This window comes from Argiope bruennichi, chromosome X1 (assembly GCF_947563725.1).
Source record: "Argiope bruennichi chromosome X1, qqArgBrue1.1, whole genome shotgun sequence".
NCBI lineage: Eukaryota > Metazoa > Arthropoda > Arachnida > Araneae > Araneidae > Argiope > Argiope bruennichi.
The window spans coordinates 14396514-14418286 of NC_079162.1; the positions used below are offsets into that span (position 1 = coordinate 14396514).

General features: G+C 29.0%; 1 protein-coding gene across 5 annotated transcripts in view; it reads right to left on the reverse strand.

The window, feature by feature from the left end:
• The window catches only part of LOC129958537 (teneurin-m-like), a 416933-nt gene that overhangs the window by 201645 nt on the left and 193515 nt on the right, over positions 1-21773 (reverse strand). For all 5 annotated transcript variants that reach the window (XM_056071080.1, XM_056071079.1, XM_056071076.1 and 2 more), the window contains 2 exons: positions 7933-8124; positions 7325-7436 (listed from right to left, as the gene is read on the reverse strand). In XM_056071080.1, coding sequence (XP_055927055.1) covers positions 7325-7436; positions 7933-8124 — 304 coding nt within the window. The remainder of the gene's footprint in view (positions 1-7324; positions 7437-7932; positions 8125-21773) is intronic.

A 21773-nucleotide genomic window follows, 5' to 3' on the forward strand; every position in this document is an offset into this window, starting at 1 on the left:
AATTTTTATGATAAAAACTTATTTTATGATAAACCAGAACCAAATTTCATACATCTAGCCTTTTTCTTAAGTTATTGTATTCGCATACACGAGTAGGATAGATAGACACAATAGCATCCCTTATTCAAATTTAGTCAAAATCTTATAAAATACTGCATTTTTGGTGTAAAGACAGGTTCCAAATAAGTTTTTTTCTTTTCATTTCAGGGAGGTCTAAAGCATGAAGGCTGAATTAATTCATAGGATCACTTTATTAAACGAATACATTTTATTGCCTTGTATGCTTCGTATACGAGAAAATAAAAAAATAGGCTTTTTCAAGGTTATATTAAACCATTTAACCACCACAAATCATTTTTAAAATTGGTGTGAAAGTCTAAAACTGTTGAAGAGGTTACCATGGCTTGAGTACAAGCGTAGAGTATCAATGAAAATTTCGATTTGCATCACTATAATTATACATTTTAAGTTGACATAAAAATTCAGTAAAATTATTCGTCATAATTTTTTATTGAATGAAAAAAAAAAAAGATTGAAATATTTTCTATGAATATTTCAAAGTATTTTCTGCAAATATTTCAAATGGCTGCTTTTTCATGTGTTTGGTATATTTTCGAAAAATCAATAAAATGCCAAAGAATACTATATATTTAAGAATTAAGGTATTAATTTTTTTTTCTATATTTGTCCTCTACCATCTCAGAGTTTGCAGTTGGAATTAGTTATTTCATACAGTTTTTCATCTGTTTGACAAGTTTCATAAATTTAGAATGCATATACTCTATTTTTAAAGATCAGATAATGCACTCCCTTAAAACTTCAGAGAAAACATAACATGCGTCACAAATTCCATTCAAATCTGTTAAGGGATATGGAATTACATTAGGGTCAAACACATATACAGTCGGTCCCGATTTAATGAACTCTTATCGGCCGAGTTTCGAGATTTAACGAATTTTTCTTTATCCTGATTAAGGTGAAGATAAAACCATTATTTAACGAATAATAAGCCCAGAATTAACAAATTACTTCAAGACGAAAAAAAGATTGCTTTAGAAAAACATTAGAGTGCTTTTCAAATATATCTACATTATTCATTTTGTCCAGAATAGATAAAGCCTCTTCTTTTTCTGTTCTTGAATCTGACTTAGTGGAATGGTTCAAATGGTTCGTGCTAAGAAGATAACCATTCGTGGTCCTCTGGTCAAAGAAAAGGTCCTTCAACTTTCCGAAAAGCATAATGTAAAAGAATTTTCAGAATCTAATGCTTGGACAGGCTGTTTTAAGAAAAGATGCCACATAGTCCAAAAGAAAGTATGCGGAGAAAAGGGTATGTAAATGAAAATATAGTAAAGAACTGGAGAGAAAAGTTATTCAGCCTTATTGAAGGGCGTTTTCCAATGTTTTCAATGCAGATGAAACAGGGTTGTCTTATGATTTACAACCCGACCAAACGCTTTGCTATAGCAATAAAAAATCCTTTGCGGTAAAAAAAAAAAAAAAAAAAAAAAATGAGGATTACGGTTTTGCGGTTAATAATGATGACTGACAAGTTGAAGCCTTTTGTGATAGAGAAGGCAGTAAAACCGTGATATTTTAAAAACTTAAAGACCTCAACTACAATCTACGTAGCAAACAAAAATACTGGGTGACTTTTTCTCTATTTACAGACTTTTTAATGACTCAGATAGAAGTTTATGAAGATACAGCAGATTTTTTTTAAAAATTATTAATCAATATCCCGAGTATCCTCCAATATGCAATTTAAAAAATGTCAAGGTCCTGTTTCTCCCAGAAAATTGCACAAGTAGGCTTCAGCCACTAGATCTTGGTATCATTTGTTCTGTAAAAGATAATTAGAGAAGGTTACTAATGAGAAAAATGATGGCACCGTTGGACGAAAATGCGAGGAGAAGATGCAAATGTTTTGAATCTTTCATATTTTATGAGATAATCTTGGAACCAAGTTTCTGAAATCACAGTTGAAAAACGCTTTTACAAAGGGTGTTCAATTGGAAACAATTGGAAATTTTTGAAAATAACGAAGACATCGTTCCATCTGACAATTTATATGAAGTTATATGAAAAGAAGTCGCTCATGGGAGAATCTTTATCGATTATGTCACCTACGATGACGGGCAGTCTATCTGTGCTACTGCAGTTAATGAAACTGTTGACTTTTAGGAACCAATGAATAGCGATTCTGATGCAGAAATCGATACAGAAGCTCCTATTAAAACTCCTACTTTTTCAGATGCTTTACATGGTTTGGAAACTCTGAAAACGCACCTAATGCAGTAGGATGTAAATTTCTTCTCCCCAAGGAAGTCCAAAAAGAACTTTTTCTAGTCAGGAATCAAGGAAATTGTCAAACATTATTCTTTATATACTTTAAAAATTCAGATTACTAGTGTGTAATTATTCGCTGTATTTTTAGCTGATGTTCTTAATGTCTGTATTCTTAATGTTGTTTTTGAAGGGTTTAGGTTAATCTGTAAGAGAAACTCAGGCGTCCCAGTATTCAGAGGACGAATTATCTTAGAAATGAGAGAATTAAAATTAGAATTTTCATGTGCTGATTATGCATCTTTGTTTGGAAGCAAAAATGTGTTCATTCTGCTCAAAAACAGATAATCAGTTCTTGAAATGAGTCTACCTTCTTCATATTTAAGCACGTGCGGTTATTTTTAAGTTCCGTTTTTCTCAAAGCTTTTGCAAGCATGAATATAGTAAAAAATGCGTTTTTATTTTTCAGAAAACTCAGAAGACCTAGTACAAAGTGGTCACTGCAGATTTATAGCTTCAACAAATAAAAAGTAATTTTTAATTATTTCTCATGGAACCTTCACTAAAACCTTTTTTTTTTCATAGTGCATTGTAATTGTTTGAAAAATTCAAAAGAAATTTTATTTTTTGGTTCATATTTTTGAAATATACAAACTATTTATTGTTCCACTTATAGAGAGATTTAAAGAGATTTCTAGGATTTTGTTATTTACATTTAGGTGATAGCTGCAAAAATCGAGGATGGATCAACTTACGCCATACAAGTCTTGGACTCCTTTTTATTTTTAAAACTAACTAAACATTTTTTAATTTAACCACTAACGCATCTGTTAAGTAGCAAATATGATGGCAAATTGAAATAGTAAAACATTTAATTGGGAATCATCTTCAAACGATCAACTGAGATTATAAACCTTATAAAATAGAATAAATTATAAAATAAAATTATTCATTAATTACAAGATAAAACATTTTTATATAGTAAAATGAATTGTTTTAATATTATAAAAAAAAATACGAACACCAGAAGCAAATGGTAGTTTTCTGTAGCTTAGCTTAAGAAAAATTACCAAGGCAATTCATTTAACATTAATGAAAAACTATTTTCACCTTATGAGGAATATGCAAAAACATTCGTTTAAATATAGGATAAAGGTTTGAACATTGGATATAAAATCAAAATGAATGAACGACTTAGTTCTCCAATTATTTAAAAATACTTTAAAAATATTAATGGCAGCATAACACATTGTTTCTGTAATTTAGTTCATTAAAGGGATTTGTTAGGATCAGTATGAAACGTCAAAAATGGATAATGGAACAATGCAGCAAATTCATAGAATTGATTATTCAGCGTAGTTGATCATAATGAATTGGTTAATTATGGGATAAAAGTGATTCCTGCTATCCACAGAGTTTTAATAAATAGTTCACTCATGATAAGTTAAGCATTTAAAGAACTTTTTATTTGGATTCTTGAATTTCTTTACTTTAAAAATTAACAAGCAACATTTTTAAAAAATCGAATATGTATTCAAGGAACTATTCAGATAAGGTATTTTTTAAGTTCCCATTAATGAGCCTAAATCTAAAAGATCTATTTTTTTCCTTATTAATTTCCTACATCTCTATAAATTTCATCGCAACAATTTCGATTTGTCTTTTGAAATGCATTTGTTATGTCTTTTAACATTTTATAAGAGCCACTCATAGGAATCAATTTTCTTTCTTCCAAAAATAGCACTTAATAGTTCACTGGAATAATTTTATTTGATCATCTTAACTGAATTACTTCTCCGTTTAAGAGATTAATTTAATTAATCATTCAATTAATTAATTTATGAAAATACTACATGAATATAGGAATAATATATGCTCAGATAAATTGGGTGTGGTTCACTGTCATTCATAAAGGGTTCGTGTTAAAATGAATAGGCGTCAAAACACTGGGCTTTCAGATTTTAAGTTGAATATCATTTTTCACATAAAAATTTACATACAGGGTTAAGTTCTAAAAATTTGTTACCTGTTTGGAAAATGAATTTGAAATAGTTTAGTGTGAGATATGAGGACTTCTGCACTAATACACAAATGGATATTATTGTGAGAAAATTTCAATTTTTAGCTTCACTTCGATTTTTAACATTTCATTGAAAGCCCATTTTACAAAAATTAGCAACTTTTGCGAATCCAGGGATTTTGTAAAAAAAAAAAAAAATTATGACCATCAAGCGATCACTAATAGGTTTTTATGCTGCCATGCAAATATTTAGGATTGAATGTTTTCAAGTCTTAAGCATTAATAAAAAGTGAAGCTAAAATTGCGAATTCTTGTATATATATATGAATGCTTAGTTCCTGACTAAGAAATTTTCTCCAATTATTACTGAATTAAGAAACTAAAGCAACAAAACAAAACTAAAACTAAAGTATAGAATATCAAAATCAATACTAAAATGTTATTATATTTTTGACAATTTAAAAATTAGTACCTATCTTTTAAGAAAAAGTAGACCGAAAAAATATTTATTGGAAAAACAAAGAATATATTTTTGCCATAAAATTTAAAAGATAATATATAAATTTAAGCATTTGTTGGAAATCAATTCATTTTAATCTTAAGAATTTGTTAAAATTTCTGAAACCAATGTACCATTTAGTATGCACACTTATTCCTTTCCACACGCTTGTTATTCAAATACCTGAGCTTGTTACCCAATAAAATATATTATTTGTTTCTATTCTCCGATACATTCTGAAATTGTAAACGGCTATTTTAGTTAGTTCAATGCTTATTTTTGGCATCACATATTCGCAACTATTTCACTTGACATTCATTTTCAAACTTAAAAACATTATTTCAAAAAGGCATTTCTATTTTAAAATAAGATGCATGCTAAAATCAAGATATATCTGTGGAATGTACTGGTATTTTCTTGGAGAAAGAGTATTTTCCCATTTAAGAACGAGAATATAAATAAAAATCAAATTCAAAATGATAGTAAAATAATCAGCTCTTCAAAATATACATGTTACGATTAAGGTGATTCATCATTTATTATTATTAATGAGTTTTAGTAATACCCGTCTATTATCATGAAGTTATCAGAATTTTTACTTGATTATTCTCAAACTGCACTTATTTTCGCCTCTTTTATTTTAAATCTCTCTGAATATTTCAGATCTCACGAAATTTAATATATATTATTCAATTCTGTATTCAACAGAAGAATTTCAGATAAAAACTCATTTCGTTTTTGTTCCAAAGGTTTTAGTTCAAGCCGGAATATTCCTTTTTTCAAAAATATATATATATATTTTTTGTTACGATCCAACTCTTCTTAAAACAACTGATACCATCGCGCATTGTTCGAAAACATTTGAAGTCTCAATGCCTTTTATTTCTGAACAATGTGAAAGCACGCTAATTGGGAATTTTGCTTATCCCCTGTAACTCTTATTTGACATCTTTCGGATATCTCTTTGTTCTTTGCTTAGGTCAAAATTCTTGGCACGGTCAATAACAAGATGTTTGGGTTAGGAATCGTTTCAAAGTGACACCAGAGCTATTTTGAGAAAACGCTCATTTTTCCTCTCCAAATTGCATCATTAAATCATAGGAGTAGGCCCGTATATACAGCTGTTCTTCCATATACACGAGAGTCAACTTATAACCGAATCGACTCGCTTTTCTAATCATTCCTGAGATTCCTGGTTTTTGAAGCTCCTTGTTGATCGATTGAAGGATGGATGCAAATGCTGAATCGCAGTACATCTATCTAGGTTTGGAGTGTTGCTTTGTATAAAAATATTTAAGTAAAAATTTCTTTCAAACTTGTATAAAAGTAAAATGTTTAACATTTCAAAATAAAGTGATTTTTTAGAACACAGAAAGTTTTTAACATTTATCACAATCGGATATCAACTATGTACTTTTAAAATAATAAAATTGAAAAAAAAAATCATAAAGCCAGTTACTAGTAAAATTCATAGCTGTATGAATTATGCTGTACAAGCGGTATGAAAATTTTATTTCAAGTACTTCCAGTCTATTTATAAAAAGGTAGCGCACATGGCGCAGAAATCGTTCTTATTACTCATTGTCGAATGGCAACAGTCTAATGAAACAAATTACCGTACGAAAGTTTTCAGTTGCTTTATTGAATGTTTTTATAGCTGCACTTAATTTAACATTTTACTTAGCTGTTTAATGGAATTGTAAAATATTATTAGAAATACTAGGAAGATGGATTGTCCTATCATCGAAATCTCTATTCAATCAAAAGGAAAGAAAATGTAAACGATAAAAATGATAGAAATAGGTATCAAATAGAAGGTTTAATAGAAGGTCTTTATCTTCCTTAATTATTATCTCAAAAACTGATTTTATTTACATTCTTAATTATACTAATTTCCTTTCCGTAGAATTTTTCTTTATTTTGGATAAAAACATATAATCTACAACATCCTTTTTAATGTTATCAGAAAATTGAAATTGATCCCTCAAAACATTCAATTGCGTGCTTTTACCAATGTTAAAAGAAATATTTAAAAAAACTGCTTTTCTGGACCTCCGAGATAGGATTTTCACTTCCGCTTTTATTTCGTAGCATATGCACTTTTTAATTTGAAAAGAGTCATTTATAAGATTGATTTAATCAAATTCATGTTTCCCAATTTTATGTGGTAACAAGGTGATTTAAGAAATACATTTCGTATCGATAATTTGACATTCTTCAAAGTCAATGACCTAGGCGAGCAAGCCGATCGAAGAAAGCGGCTGTTTAGAGGAATGTAGTTAAACAAATGTTGTTTGCGAATTACTTAAAAAAATGTTATTCAATGTTTACTTTACACACTCTTCAATATTTTGTATCTTCTTTCTTCAGTCTAAGTAAAAGAAAAGTGAGGATAAAATCTGGATTTAATTTTTGATAGATTTTTAGGCCAAACAGAATTAGCAAGTCTATTAGTGGAAATATTGAAGACCAAATTATGAAATGGAAAGAACTTAAGCAACTTTTCGATGCCAACATACCTTTCATTATCGTCTACACTAAGCTTGTTTCTGTGATCTTGAGCGTTGCTATTGATTTCAAGGCCTGAATTCGATTCAATGAGAGGCGTCACTTTGTCATCCAGACTTACGTCTGTTAAAAAAAGGAAAAACATTACCATAAGTTAGAAGCATTGCATTTCTAGACATACATTGCAAACTAAACCAAACTATTATTTAAAATTTTGTACAATTTCGTCTCACCTCTCTGCTTTCATTTTATTCCAATGAACAAGAATTAGTTGTTCCCATTAAGTTCTATCCAAATTATTCTATGTTGCGCAGAGACTAAATGGGTGATTTCCTTTTGATTACATTTCGCTTAAAAATGTATCGTTTTGAAGAAAAGGAACATTTTACGGTGATAATCAATAATACAATGAATCCAAAGCATCGTGCCAACATATTTATTGCTTTTAACACCAAGAGACGATTTATCATATTTCATGCTTTCGAAACCCTTCGTTAAGACGTCGGTAATGAATTAGGTATATTTTACGAGTTGCTTATACTTTTACAGTTAACTCTAAAAGTAAGTTTAGTTTTCCACAGAGTATTCTGGACTTAAGATTCTAAAGCATAAATCGTACCTTGGGACGGGTACATCGATGATATGCCTGCAGTCAGCATAGTTGGCAGATAAGGAGGTTCAGACTCGCATTCACTCTCTAAGTAACCTAGTCTAGGACGCCTGCCTAGGCCATCTAAATGAAGAACAGGAGGAATATTGCGCCCTGGTAACGTGGATGCCGGAGCAGGTTCCGGGGGGCTTTCGTGGAACACTGAAAATAAATTTTCATGATTATATTGCATAATATTCCTTGCTAGCATAAATATAGAATTATACAAATAAACTCTTTCAAAAGCAAGTAAATAATGTTTTTATCCGATTTTGGAAGCTTAAAATCTACACCATGTATAATAGAATAATTCTTTTCATTTGCGTAAAAATGGCTCTATTTTTACAATTAAATTTATTAAAAACAGCAATTAAATTAACTAAAAGATAAGAAGAATCATTTAACTGTTCAATTAGAAGCACCTCGCTTCATATAACTAACCATTTTAAACTACTACTATTTCTTAACCACATGCTCTAGAAAAATATTCAAAGATTCGCATGCTAAAACAGTCCATTGTAGCTCGTAGTGAGGCCACCATAGAGAAATTGAAAAAAGGCTTACATATTCTAAATGAATAAATTTTTGATCTCCTGTAAAATATGCTCAGATAAACAATCTCAGTCGACGGATCGAAAACATTTTAATTTCTGTGATAATTATCTGCTGACCTATACAACATGTGGTTGGTGATTTTGAGACAAAAGCATTTTGACGTACGAAGTACTTTTTCAAAGCGGAAGTGGTTAAATGGCTCAGTAAATGCTTAACAAAATGCTAATATTCAGTTAAATTTTGAATGTATATGGTAATATATTCCTTTTTTTAGAAAGTGTAAAAAGTTTTAAAAAGTATATCCTTCCAACATTCAGAGAAAATCATGCCCAAAAGGAAAATTTAGTAAATGACCTCAAATAGAAATTTAATGGATATGATAAAATTGAATCAAGGAACTCGGGAAGGAAGGACCGATTGAAGTGCATACTTCCTTTGCAGAATGATCGATTAAGCAATGAAATTATCCTCTGCAACTCCTCTTTTTAAAATCTCGTATACGTAATGAAAGAATCTTCAACAAATTTGCTATTTTGATGAATCTTCCTGACTATGTAACATCATTTGTTTAATTGCGTCTATTTGATAACTTTCCTTCAGATTTTATTTACATGTTAATATGGTTATGTAACAAGTTAGATAAATGAAATTTAGTATACAGTTTTATTACACGTGTTATATAACTGCATCCAAATGAGACCGAAATCAGCCAAAGGTTGACTGTTTCAGTATTTGAATATGTAAATGCGATTACTCTAAAAAGACTAATAAGTTAAATAAATAACATTTTTTAGCACTAAAACTGAAGATATGTGTCAAAATTCATCAAAGGTAAGAGGGCCAAAAGCTATTTTTTATTCTATATGATGACGCAAAAAGAAAGTTCAAATATGTAATTATAAGAGAAATTCGAAGGGAAAATTCTCATATTTACAGATACTAATACAAACGTAATATTACAATAGAACAAGTAATATATATATAAAAAAATTTTATTCAATTCCTACTAAGGTCAATAAAAAAAATTATTTTAGTTACTTTTTATTAAATAATTACAATTAATATAAATATGTATACATATGACAGAATTACAATATTAAGTGGCAAAATAGAGCTTGGCGATTTTGGAGACCAAATGGGAATTACTGGATAAATTTTATTAATTAATTAATATTTAAAAAAAATTGTATTAACATCAAGTTTCATCCACTACTAGTTTTAAAAAATGTATTTGAACTTGAGTGGATGAATAAAAAGTATTTTATTAACGATTGAAAATTTGAACAAGATATATATATAGAAAGAGAGAGTGCGAGCTAATAGTAGGAATAGAAAGAAAAAAAGTCTTGTAATTCAAAGGGAAAAACAAAACAAAACCGTGAAGAATGTGATGCTTTGTTGCTTTGGGAATGGGAAGAACAATTTCAAATTCCTGAAGGTGAAAATGCATTTAGTCCAGTCAAATTTCTATTGATTTTTAGAAAAAGAAATCTATTTTAGTTATTGTTGTAGAAAATATACTGAGTTTTTAACTCTTTAATGATGCATGTTAATATTTTCTATATACGTCACTATGAATCTTGAATTTACATCATTCTGAAAATATTTTTGTAGAAAACTACTTCAAACTAAGAGCGGAATGATTTTTTAGTTTACAATATGGACTGTATTCGCAAAATTCAAAAAATAACAAACTCTGAAAACTATATATCGTTAATGGTAGGGACCGCGATGGCCTGCTGGTAGGGTCCCGACTTCGTAACCGGAGAGTTTCAGGTTCGTGACCCGATTCCACCTAAGAACCGCCGTGTAAGCTGGTCTAGTGCACGTTAAGTCCGTCCGGGCCAAACGTTCCCGCTGGTGTGGCGTGGTGTGGAGAGGGGGGGGGGACCTGAACTGGTACCAGTTCAGGTGTTATCTTCGTCATCTGACCGCGGTTCAAAAGTATGAGGTCAGTCCCAAAATAGCCCTAGTGTATCTTTAAAACGGAAAGTTAATATAACTAAACTTAATGGTAATTTTGCTTGGAAACAGAATTTTAGTTGTTTCAACTTCGCCTTTTCTTTGAGGTATTATTCGACGCAAGATCTTACGTACGTTCGAGTCAATGTTTTTGGAGAAAGCTCTGTTTGGTGTTTTTTAATTAAACAGTAAATAAAAATAATAGAAATTTAAAAAACACATTTCTGTACAAGTTTTTTTTTAATTGACAAATTTTAATTAAATTTCAACAAAATTTGACCAAACCAGATTACACTGTACATAAAATTCTAATAGGATAATTATAATTTTCTTTGTGCACTTAACACAATTTTCTTCAAAATGAACTAAAGTCTAAGAAGTAGATTAAAATGCAAAACTATTCTAAAAGTAGACAAATACAATATAGATATTATTCTAAATTGTCCACTATATTTTTAATTAAAGTCCATAAATAAAAATAATTATGAAATGTACATCAAATCTTTCAGTTCAATTTATCATAAATTGTATACAAAATATTCCTTGGAAATGTCATTAAAAAATTTAATTAGTGTTGGGGATATTATGTTAATGGATGATAATTTATTTCAAAAAATTACCTTGAGAAAAACGCGTTTAAAGTTTTCAGTTACTGTAAAAAATTATTTCTTCTTCAGAAAATAACCTAAAATGCTCCTCACTCGTAAGTTAAACCTTCTTTTTCTTCATAAATTGAATATTTTTCTTTACCGAAGTTCGAATTTTATTTCTGTGGACTTTTTTAAGTGGTAATATATTCCTTTCTGAGCTGTAAATGTGTTTATAATCAAAACGCTTTAGATTTTCTTACGTATAACAGCAACTTATTTAGTATACTCAATGCACCAGCTTCATCTTCATTAAACTAAAAAATAACCTACGAAATGTTATTTCGGAACTATATTTCAGAGCAAAAAAATCATTAAAACTCTCAGCAACATTTGGAGCGCTGGGATGGATTGGTTGCAAGTTTTTGATTTCAGAACAGGAGAGTTCCAGGTTTCAGACCTGATTTCACTGTAGAACAGCCGTGTTAGAGGGTCTGGTTCACGCTAAATTCATCGAGGTAAAATAATATCCCAATGGTATGGTGCGGCAGCTTGGAAAATTGGATATCAGTTCAACTGTTGTCCTTGCCATCTGACTGAAGTTCAGAATTGTCCAGTCCATTTCAATAGCTTTACTGTTGCTCTAAAACGGTTTGCTAATATGATTAAACACTTGGCTTCATTCTGTTTGGATCATAATTCTGGAGTTTCATGTATATTGTCTTTATAATAGCTCAGAGAATTCTCCAATGAATTCCCCCTTCCCCCGTGTCTTTTCCAGTTCATATGTGCTCCTGCTGTTGTCATTACTCATGCGTAAAATGTTTAGCGCTTCGACAGAAGTAACAGAAAGCTGCAATGATTCCAGATTGCATACTTTTAAGGTTATCAAGATTGATACGAATTGCAATCCCATCATAGTTTTGTAATTTGTCGATGAAATTATCGTTCACTTGCTTTTTCCTACCAGTCGCTTTTTTTTAATCTTTCCGAAACGAGATCGAATGGAAACTACAATGTGAACAAATGTTCGAGAAAGTGAAGATAATGCCAACTAATATTCAGAAATTAAGAAAACAGGTTCAAAAATTATGGCTACGCATTAGCAACATTGTTAAAATATTATTTGTGAATTAAAATTAGGAAAAATGACAACACATTAGTTAAAAACTGAGTTTTACTGCAACTTCTGGTTGTAGACTAAGACATCAGTTAACCTACCAGTAAACAACAATTTTTTAATTCGCTACATCGGCTTCTAGATGGCATAAAATGAAAAGAAAAGTGGCTTTGAAGAGAAAAATGTTTGAATGGAAAGATTTTTTTCAAAAAAATTCCCCATATGGTCGGAAAATGCCATTTTCAACGCAGGCAGTCACAAGGATCATTAACTGCTTTTATTTTTAAACGTGAAAATTCCCTTTTTAATTTTTAATTTTAACAGAAAATGATAGTGAAGATCATTAAGGAAAGTCTCCATTTGCAATAATATTCTTTTTTCATTGCTTTTCTCTTCTCTATTTTAGAACATCCCTAAATGCAAAATTAGAGCAATATACAAGAACTTTTTCTTAGGAGACTGAAATTTAAATCTTTAATAAAGAGCTCAGCTAATTACTTGAGGGTTTAGTCCTATCTTGGTATTTAGACATTCAACTTATAAAAATGATACATGTACTGTTAACATTTAATTAAAACTTGCTTTAGACTTAAAATATCAGTATTATAATTAATTATGGATTAGATTAAATAACACGGAAATAATAGCATCATACTTTTTTTTAAGTTTACAGAGAGACTTGGTTGTTTGTTATTTACCATTTAGTCAAATGACGCTTTTTGTTGCAATAAAGACAAAGTGGAGGAACACACTTTTTTTTTATATAAACGTTATCACAAGTTATAATTCAAGATTTTTTTGTGTAACTGAATTTCATATGTACGAGAGGCTTCTGTTATAATTCTTTGCATTTTACTTTGCTTTTTAGTTCAAATGGGTTGAAGTTAAGTGAAGCACTTGCTTCTACTATAAACCATCAAGGTTTTTATTCCTCAATGTTCCCTTAGGCATCAGATTTTTTAAATTTTTATGGGTGTCCCATTGCCTATGCATGACTTTGACATTGTTGCTTCATAGGAATCCATATGAAATTTTTTTATCTTTTAAATATCTTTATGACTTTTTTCTTTAATTTGAACTATCGTGATTTTATTATGTAATTTATCGCCATCTTTGACAATGATTATTTTTGCATTATTTATTAAAATATTTTTGTTAAACTTTGAACTAGAAATAAACTTGTTTGAGCAGTATAACGTACATATTGGATCTTTCGCCATAAAACCTCAAGTCAAACGACTGCATAGGTTGAAAAATTATCTTTATTTCCTTTCATTTTGACATGCCCTAAATCTTCTGCTTTGTACTATCAACTTCCATCACTCGATGCCAAGCGAGTGATCTCTCCATGAGAAGCTGTCGCTGCCTGTTGCTTTTTGATTCTGTTGGGCAGTCAAAAGCCCCTCATGTTGTCTGTGCTAGTGATCCATTAAATGGGTAGTTTATTGTTGGTTACCGGTGCATCAGACTGGAAGCTTATTTGTTTAACCCCCCCCCCCCAGCGTCAGGTCAGAGAAATCTCTGCGAACTTATTTCCTTTCACAACAGCAAGCTCGAGACAGTCTTGGAAAAAATATCGTTTAAATGTATCAGACTAGAGATTTTCCCGTTACCGGTTTCTCATTTCTCTCAGAAGACCAGCTGCGAGTATAATGAACGGGAGTGTGTACTATCAGCGGAAGGTTAATGACTGATTGATCGTCTTATTGACATTAGGCAGCGTATTCTGAGCAGTTACTATTTGGATTTAGAGAGTAAATGTGGAGTAAAAATTAGCGGAAATAAAATCGAACGCATGAAAATATAATGCATATACGTATTATAATTAATCTGGTTTATAGGATATTAAAGCTTCCTAACTTAAAAAAATTTAATTAATTTAAAAATCAAATAAAAGACATATTAAACGTAAATTTTAAAGTTGACACTCTTACTCAGATTACTCTTATTTTCAAGAATATTCGAATTTTAAATTGCTTTTGCAACTTAAGATTGAACTTAAAACAATAAACATTAAAACTTTACTTAACATGCGAATGCATTTATAAATTTTAATGAAATCATTTTCTTAATTTTCATTGATTAGTGATATTGAAATGGATAATCCACAAAATGTATATAACCAACGTATTGAACTGGGTTTTTTTCTGAAAAGATTAATATTTATTATATTAAATCTTATTATCATAAACTGATAATCAACATATACAAAATTGAATGTTTCTTTAAACATTGTACAATTCCACACTCCTTGAAGAATTCAAACAAAATTTAGCACAAATATGTTTTAGCGTTAGGAAGAATTAACTATCCTATTAAAAAGTTGCCACAACTATTTAAAAGTGTGAAATGTGCGTTGAAAAATGATACGTTTTTCCACCGTAACTTCTGAACAAATATTCGCGCAAAAAATATTTTTATACCATCTTACAACTAAAACAATAACAATAAGCATTGTAATCATATCAGTTTCATGTTTTGCTTTTTTCTCTGGTTTCAAAATTTCTTTCAAAGTTAATATAAACATAATTTTTATCAATTCCTTATTTTTTCAAGAAATATTAACCCTATTTCACAGTTGTGCCATATCATTCCTGTGCTATTGCCAATGGTAATGCTAAGTTACTTTCTAAGGACTTTTTTTTCATATGCAAAGTAAAACATTTTATGTGTTCAATAATTAAACCTGTTTTTTTTTTAAATTACTACCAAATTTTTAACTGCTTCATCACATTTTGTCGCCTATTTTAGTATATTTCAGCAGAATTCAAATGCATCCAGCTATTTTTTTTCTTCCCGTGCTTTTAGTTTGAAACCACTGGATATGATTTTATTTTGCTTGATAAGTTTTTATTGCATTATCATGTGCTGAATGGCGAAACTGAAAATAACGTTTATCCCAAAGCCTTAGAATACAAATCAATTATTGTTAATTCGGGCGAAGGATCTTATAAACTCTTAAGAAACTGAATATTAAAACTATTTAGACTACATATACATATCTTTTCCTTTCAAACAAATAGAACAAATACACTCAGACAATACGGCTACTTTGTACATATAAAATTGAATGTCGATTTGTTTGTTTGAACCCGACACTCCTTGAGGATTCAAATGTAATTTGGCAAACATATTCTGGGCAATATTGGAAGGATAGAATTCACTTTTAAAAAAATTCTAAAACCATTTTTTTTTTTGGGGGGGGGGGAAATAGAGTAAAAATATTTTGGGTTAACCATATAATTTCTGCGGGCATCATCTTTTTTACATTTATTACCTGAAATAATAGCGAACATTTTTAATACGCATATTTAGCAATTTACATTGAGCAGTGTCTTTTAAAATTCTTGCACTATGTTTTTAACTGCTTAGCCCAATTTTGTTTTAGTTTTTAGCAGTTTTAAGACTTTATCGTATCCATTTGACATAACATATACCTTCATTTTGCTGTTTTTATGGCTTGAGTTCGTTGTAAAACATTTTATTTCACTTGATAAGTTTAGCAATATTATCTATTTTATCGTATTCATAACTATACTTTTTAATATGTGCCAATGGTCAATGGCCGTCTTTTCATTTAATTACAGAACTTTGGCCTTTCTTTAACACCATAATATGAAGATTTCCAGCACTTTTTTTATTTCATAATATCTAGCACAAAATCTAAGTATTAGATTTCGAAAATTTGCTTAGGCATTGTAAAAAATTTGAACAATAATGTTCTAGAAATAGGATGGATGTAAACACAGATCATAAAACCTGCAGCAAGAAAAAAAATTACAAAAATAATGTTTAGCAACAATAAAAAATATTTTCCAAATAAACGCGCGTTGACATTATTCGATGCGCTTGTTGCAGTTTACTCCGTGAATATTAGTTACTCTTTGTATTACTTGAATTTTTAATTGTAAAATTCTGTTTTCGGTATCAGCTTATATTAAAATCTACGCGTGTTTTTACATCATTAAAACAAGGGACATCAGAGAATTTTATGTTTGCATCCTTTTCACATTACCAATAGTCTATTTTTTCCACACTATGAAATCAAATCAGACTTACTTATTCTTAAAGAGGTACAAAAGAACAGATACAAATATCTTACCCTACAAAACATGATATAAATTTACCTCATGTAAAAAATTATATATATATATATATACACACACACACAGGTGGTTATCAAAATAATGGAAACACCTTAGATTTACAAAGAATCCTTTATTAGTATGATGTAGGACCACCTTTGGCATGTAATACAGCTTGGATTCGCCTGGAAATCAATTCATGCAAGTGTTGAATAGTGTTTAGAGGAATATTGTGCCATTCTTCCTGGAAATATTGTGAAAGTTCTGAGAGAGATGCCAGTGGAGGATATCGATTCCGTATTGAACACTCTAAAATAGACCATAATGGTTCAATTATATTGAGATCCGGTGAGTACGAGCCAAGGCAAATGTTTAACTTCATTCTCCTGTTCATCAAACCATGATTAGATTCTATATTTAAATGTGTCTCTGGATGACAGTAAGAGTATTTTTTTTGTGATTCTTTTAAAAAGCATCTGTACGTTTTACAATCGATAGCTACCTTATGCAAGGCAAAAAATTTGCAATGAAACTTTCTGGTGGAAGTTCAATGGAAGTTTCTGGTGGAAATGGGCATTCAAGAGCATTGAAAGTTTTATTTAAATTGCACCTAAGTCTGAATTGCCATACAAATGAAAGCACCAACGTGGAAATTTTTGCTGTTTGAACAAAATAAAAAAAATTAAATGTAATTTTTATTCTTTAAAAAAAATATTAAATTTAGTGTTAAAATTAACATCATACCTAATATATAGAGTGAACCATAACCATCTAACCATACAGAGTGACAAATTAACTGAATTTTATTATTTTTGCGCTTTATACTTAGCATTTCTTTATCAGTAAGTGTCATTCATATTATCATTGCTTACTATTCATAAATAGAGATGAAACGATACACCCCTTTATTTTACGAGCATATAAAAAAGTGATACATTCATTCACTGATAAATGTAAGTCAATTTTCTTCCATGATGCACTAGCAACTTAGTGTTCTATGCAAATTTTTGACTGCGAAAGATTTTCTTTTATGCAAACGTATATATAGGATATATGCATGCTACAAACCTGGAACTCAAATCGCAGAACATTACTCTAAATATTGATTCATTTATTCTACATATCTTTAATTTCTATTATGGCGGCATTTTTAAACTATTATTTATAACATATTTTGTTGTTTGTAATATGAATAGAAATTTAAAAACAGATATAATTTTAGGTTCAATTATTATATATATAATTATGAGAACAATTATTCGATAGGATATCTTGAAGAAGCAACCAGATTAACAATAAAAAATTTATATTAGTATCTATTTGCGTAAACCCAACAAAATTAATTCAATTGAATTGGCGTGAAAAAATATAGCATTTACCAACCAAATATATTAAGTGAAATAAGAAAATCAATAAAAAATGTCAAAAAATCATAATTTATCTAAATGTAATTTATCAAAAACATCATAATAATACTTAAAAGTTTGAGAACAAATATAAACTTAATTTTTGCATTCGTTCTTAAAAGTTTAAAATTTTTTTTCAAAATGTTATAAAAACTCCACTTTAATTCGTAAAAAAAAAAAAACTTCACAAATCATGATTGTTCATATAACTGAGATCAAATAAAAAATATCAGCATATATTTTAAAAATCATTCATAATCTCTTATCTTCTCAGTAAGCATCAAATCTTTTAAAGAATAGTGATATAAAATTAAATTATATAGGAATTATGTAATGTAAATTACATAATAAGAATTATGTTATGTAAATTATGTAAGAACTTTATTCATTTCGAAGCCCAAGTAGATTAGAATTTATCATTTTTAAACTTGATTTGTTCCGTTTCTGTCATTCATTTATGAAGTAAATAGATGCGTGACAAATGTGACATGCGTGCGTATTCTATTGACAAAATAGTGGTAATCTAAAATATTAGACAGTTACACCAATCCCCCCCAAAAAACGTTGCGATTCTTTTGGGTTCAGTGTTTGATCGCCCACTTTATAGCTAAGCATTTCTACTAGTAGCACTGAATTATAAGTACAATTATTACTAAATTGAATTTAAATTATTTCGAAGTGCATGAATTGCTACCATGATTTTACATCAATAATTAAAAACTAAATCTTCAGTTTCTAAAATTACAATTTTTCAGTAACAGAGATATATATGTAAATGTTATATATGAGATGTTTGGAAATCAAAATTGAATTTATTCCTCCTTCCTTTTTTTGATAAGACGTATTCGAAATAAAACTAATAACACTGAAAATATCGCCGATGACGGCGAGTACTAATGGAATAATTTAGTCATGTCAATCAACTTCAGTGTTTACCACAAGAGTATACCATATTACTTTAAATTATGAGTAAGCAATAATGATAGAACATTCTGAGAGCTCTACTATACCTCTAAATGGCAAGATTAATTAGCGATGAAAATTTCCGATGCTCTTGTAGCTCGTTCAGTAAACTCAAAAATCCATTTCGTTCATTCCGATTGGATGAATCATTCTTCAACATTTCCATTTGCCTTCACTTTTTGATTTGCGATTTATTATCAAAACTGCTTGATTTTACACTCATTTTTGTTTGTTTGTTTATCCAACCCAAAACATGCATCTTGTCTTACATTTTTTCGCAGAGGCAAGCACGAAAACAAAAGGAGTGTTTGAGCTGTTGCCAAATGACGATTAATAAATGCAGTCTATTTTGCATCCACAAAAACATTTTATAATTACAAATATCATCAAAAAATTCTTCATTTTCGCATGTATGTTGAGTATATAAGATATATTTTGCATCAAAAAATTAATCTTCAATGGGTTATCTAATAATATTTTAATGTCTGAATATTTTTAATTCCGTTTATAATTACAATGACAGCAGATTTATTTTATGAAATTTAAGAGTTTTGTAAGAAATATGGAAGGCATAAAATAAACATTAATAAGTTTTATAAACAAACACAAATGGTCTTTTTCTTGTTACAAAATATGGATTTCGTTAGACTGTAATTATGAAAAAAAATTATTTGATCTGTATGTTTATAAAATTAAATAATTACAAACCTACAAAATATTTATTAGGAAACAAAATACCGTTTTCATTCACTTCTTATATTCTGTAAATGACATTATATGAGATAAGGAGTAAAAATTCTAGATTGCCACAGTGGCAGAAAGACAGTGAAAGTAGGGACGATTAATAACATATTATGGCAATGGAAAGTTCTTTTTTACTGCGATTTCATATTCGTTACCGTTGACGAAATTTGTATATATTCTTGCATTACAGCAACGTGAAAACTAAAATTTCATTCAAGAAATGTGTGATCAGTATCATTTGAATGCTAAATAAAAAGATGCTGACATTTTGAATTTTACGAATGCATCCCCCAAATGTATCGTTCCAGAGGTAATACAGAAAACTTAATGTTAAAGAGAAACTACACATTGAGCTGAAATCTTTCATGCTCACATTAAATTAGCTTATCCGTTGATTTATATCCAAAATTACATGCTGCTGTTTAGATAATTTTAAACTAATATTTTAAAATTATATCATACATTAAAAATTACTTCTTAATAATAAATATGTGGCAAAAATGTGTAGAATACCTTATATTTTTATAATAAAAAAATACAAGTCAATAAAATATCATTTTTCTAGATATCAATAAAAATTTAAAATTTTGTAAGGTTGAAATTTCAAGACAAAGGACAAAATGAAGGTAAGATTAAAATTTTATTAGCTCATAATTACAAAAGGAATAAACCTTGATTAGAAATGTGGCTTCTGGAAATAATCTTTGATCTAGTTTTGAAATTTGATGAGGAAAACGCGTGTTGCCTTTGGAATTCACAAATTTATTCTAATACTATATAGACCGTCTCTTATAAAAATTTTTAAGAGTACGTTGATTCCTTTTGAATGATACTTTTGTTTTTATCACTGTATTATGAACGGTGCCAGAATAAAGCGGGATGACTTCTATTTTTTCCCCTTCAGACAATACATTCAACTGTCTTGATTTGGTGAAGAGCTGTACTGAATTACTTCAATAGATGAAGTTTATTGTCAGAGATTATTTCTATTATAGTCATGAATTTGCTTTCATTGTTTCTATCCTGGTAGAGGCAGTGAACCTCGGTTTCCATGTTTCGGGGCACTATTTCTCATGATTCTGAGCACTATTTTCCCGATATCTAGCTTATTCATTTCCAAATTTTCAGCTTTGGGAGATTTCTTGGAGGTGTTTTTTTTTTTTTTTTATTATCCTTTCTTAAGTTTTTATAAATATAATACTGTACAAGTTAATTTCCATCGTTTTTTCAGTTTTTTCCGCACCTAGTATGACATCTATTTCTTAATATACATAATAATATATAATATAAGGATGGAATTTTGTAATCGAATTTTCATTCACTCTCTCATATTCTGCATTTCTAAAATTTTGCAAGTTATCAGTTCTCAATAACAATAAAATATTTTAATTGTTTTAGAACTCTTAATTATTCATTAATATATTATTCAGTTAAATAAAGATTTTATAGAAATGGTGTCATTTAGAATTTATTTTAACAAATATTAAATTTTAATTTTCAGAATATTTACAACCCTGAATTATAAATATATTAAGGACTAAAAAATAGTAAAAGTACATACATAGCCAAATTATATATAGCCTTATTATTGTAGTAAATAGCAAGAAATATTATTTTGAAATTAAAAGACGCTGAAGGAATTAAGACACAATATAATGAAAAAGTTTTGCTTATTCTTTTAAATATAAACATGATTAAAATTTCAATTTACTTAAAGTATTTTTTATCAAATTTGTGATATCACTTTTTTTAATGATTAAATATATCACTTTTATGATATATTTTTTTGCCATTAATATTTTTGAATAAAGAAGCTATTATAAATAGAGTTTAAAAATTATATTTAGAATAGGAATAATACTACTGAGAACAAGAATTTTAAATGCATAGATTGCTTAGATATTAGAATATTTGTTCTTAGAAATCTAGAATATCATTAGAAATTAATTTTTTTCATTACGAAATTTTATACGACTGTTCAAAATGCAGATGTAAAGTAAAAAAAAGTTGACACTTTTGAAAAAAATGGTTTGCTCACGGTTTTTCAACTCCACCGTCAACGTGTTCAATTCCCGGATAATGCTTAGTATTTTTATTGTCGTTTTTTAAAGCCGCAAGAAATATCACATAAAATAAGGATTAAAAACCAGAAAATAATAAATATAAATAGCATTTAAAAAACGGTTTTTATCAGTATATTAAAAAGATAAAAATTAAATAAAAATCTTCAAATGAAAACAAAAATCGAACATGCAAGCAATAGCAAGTTTATACAGCCACAATGAAAATCATAAAAAACAAAAATCCAAATGTTCATAATGGATTAAAATGTATTATAATTATGATTACGATTCCACTTTTTAGAGTCTTTCTAATTTACGCTTTTACA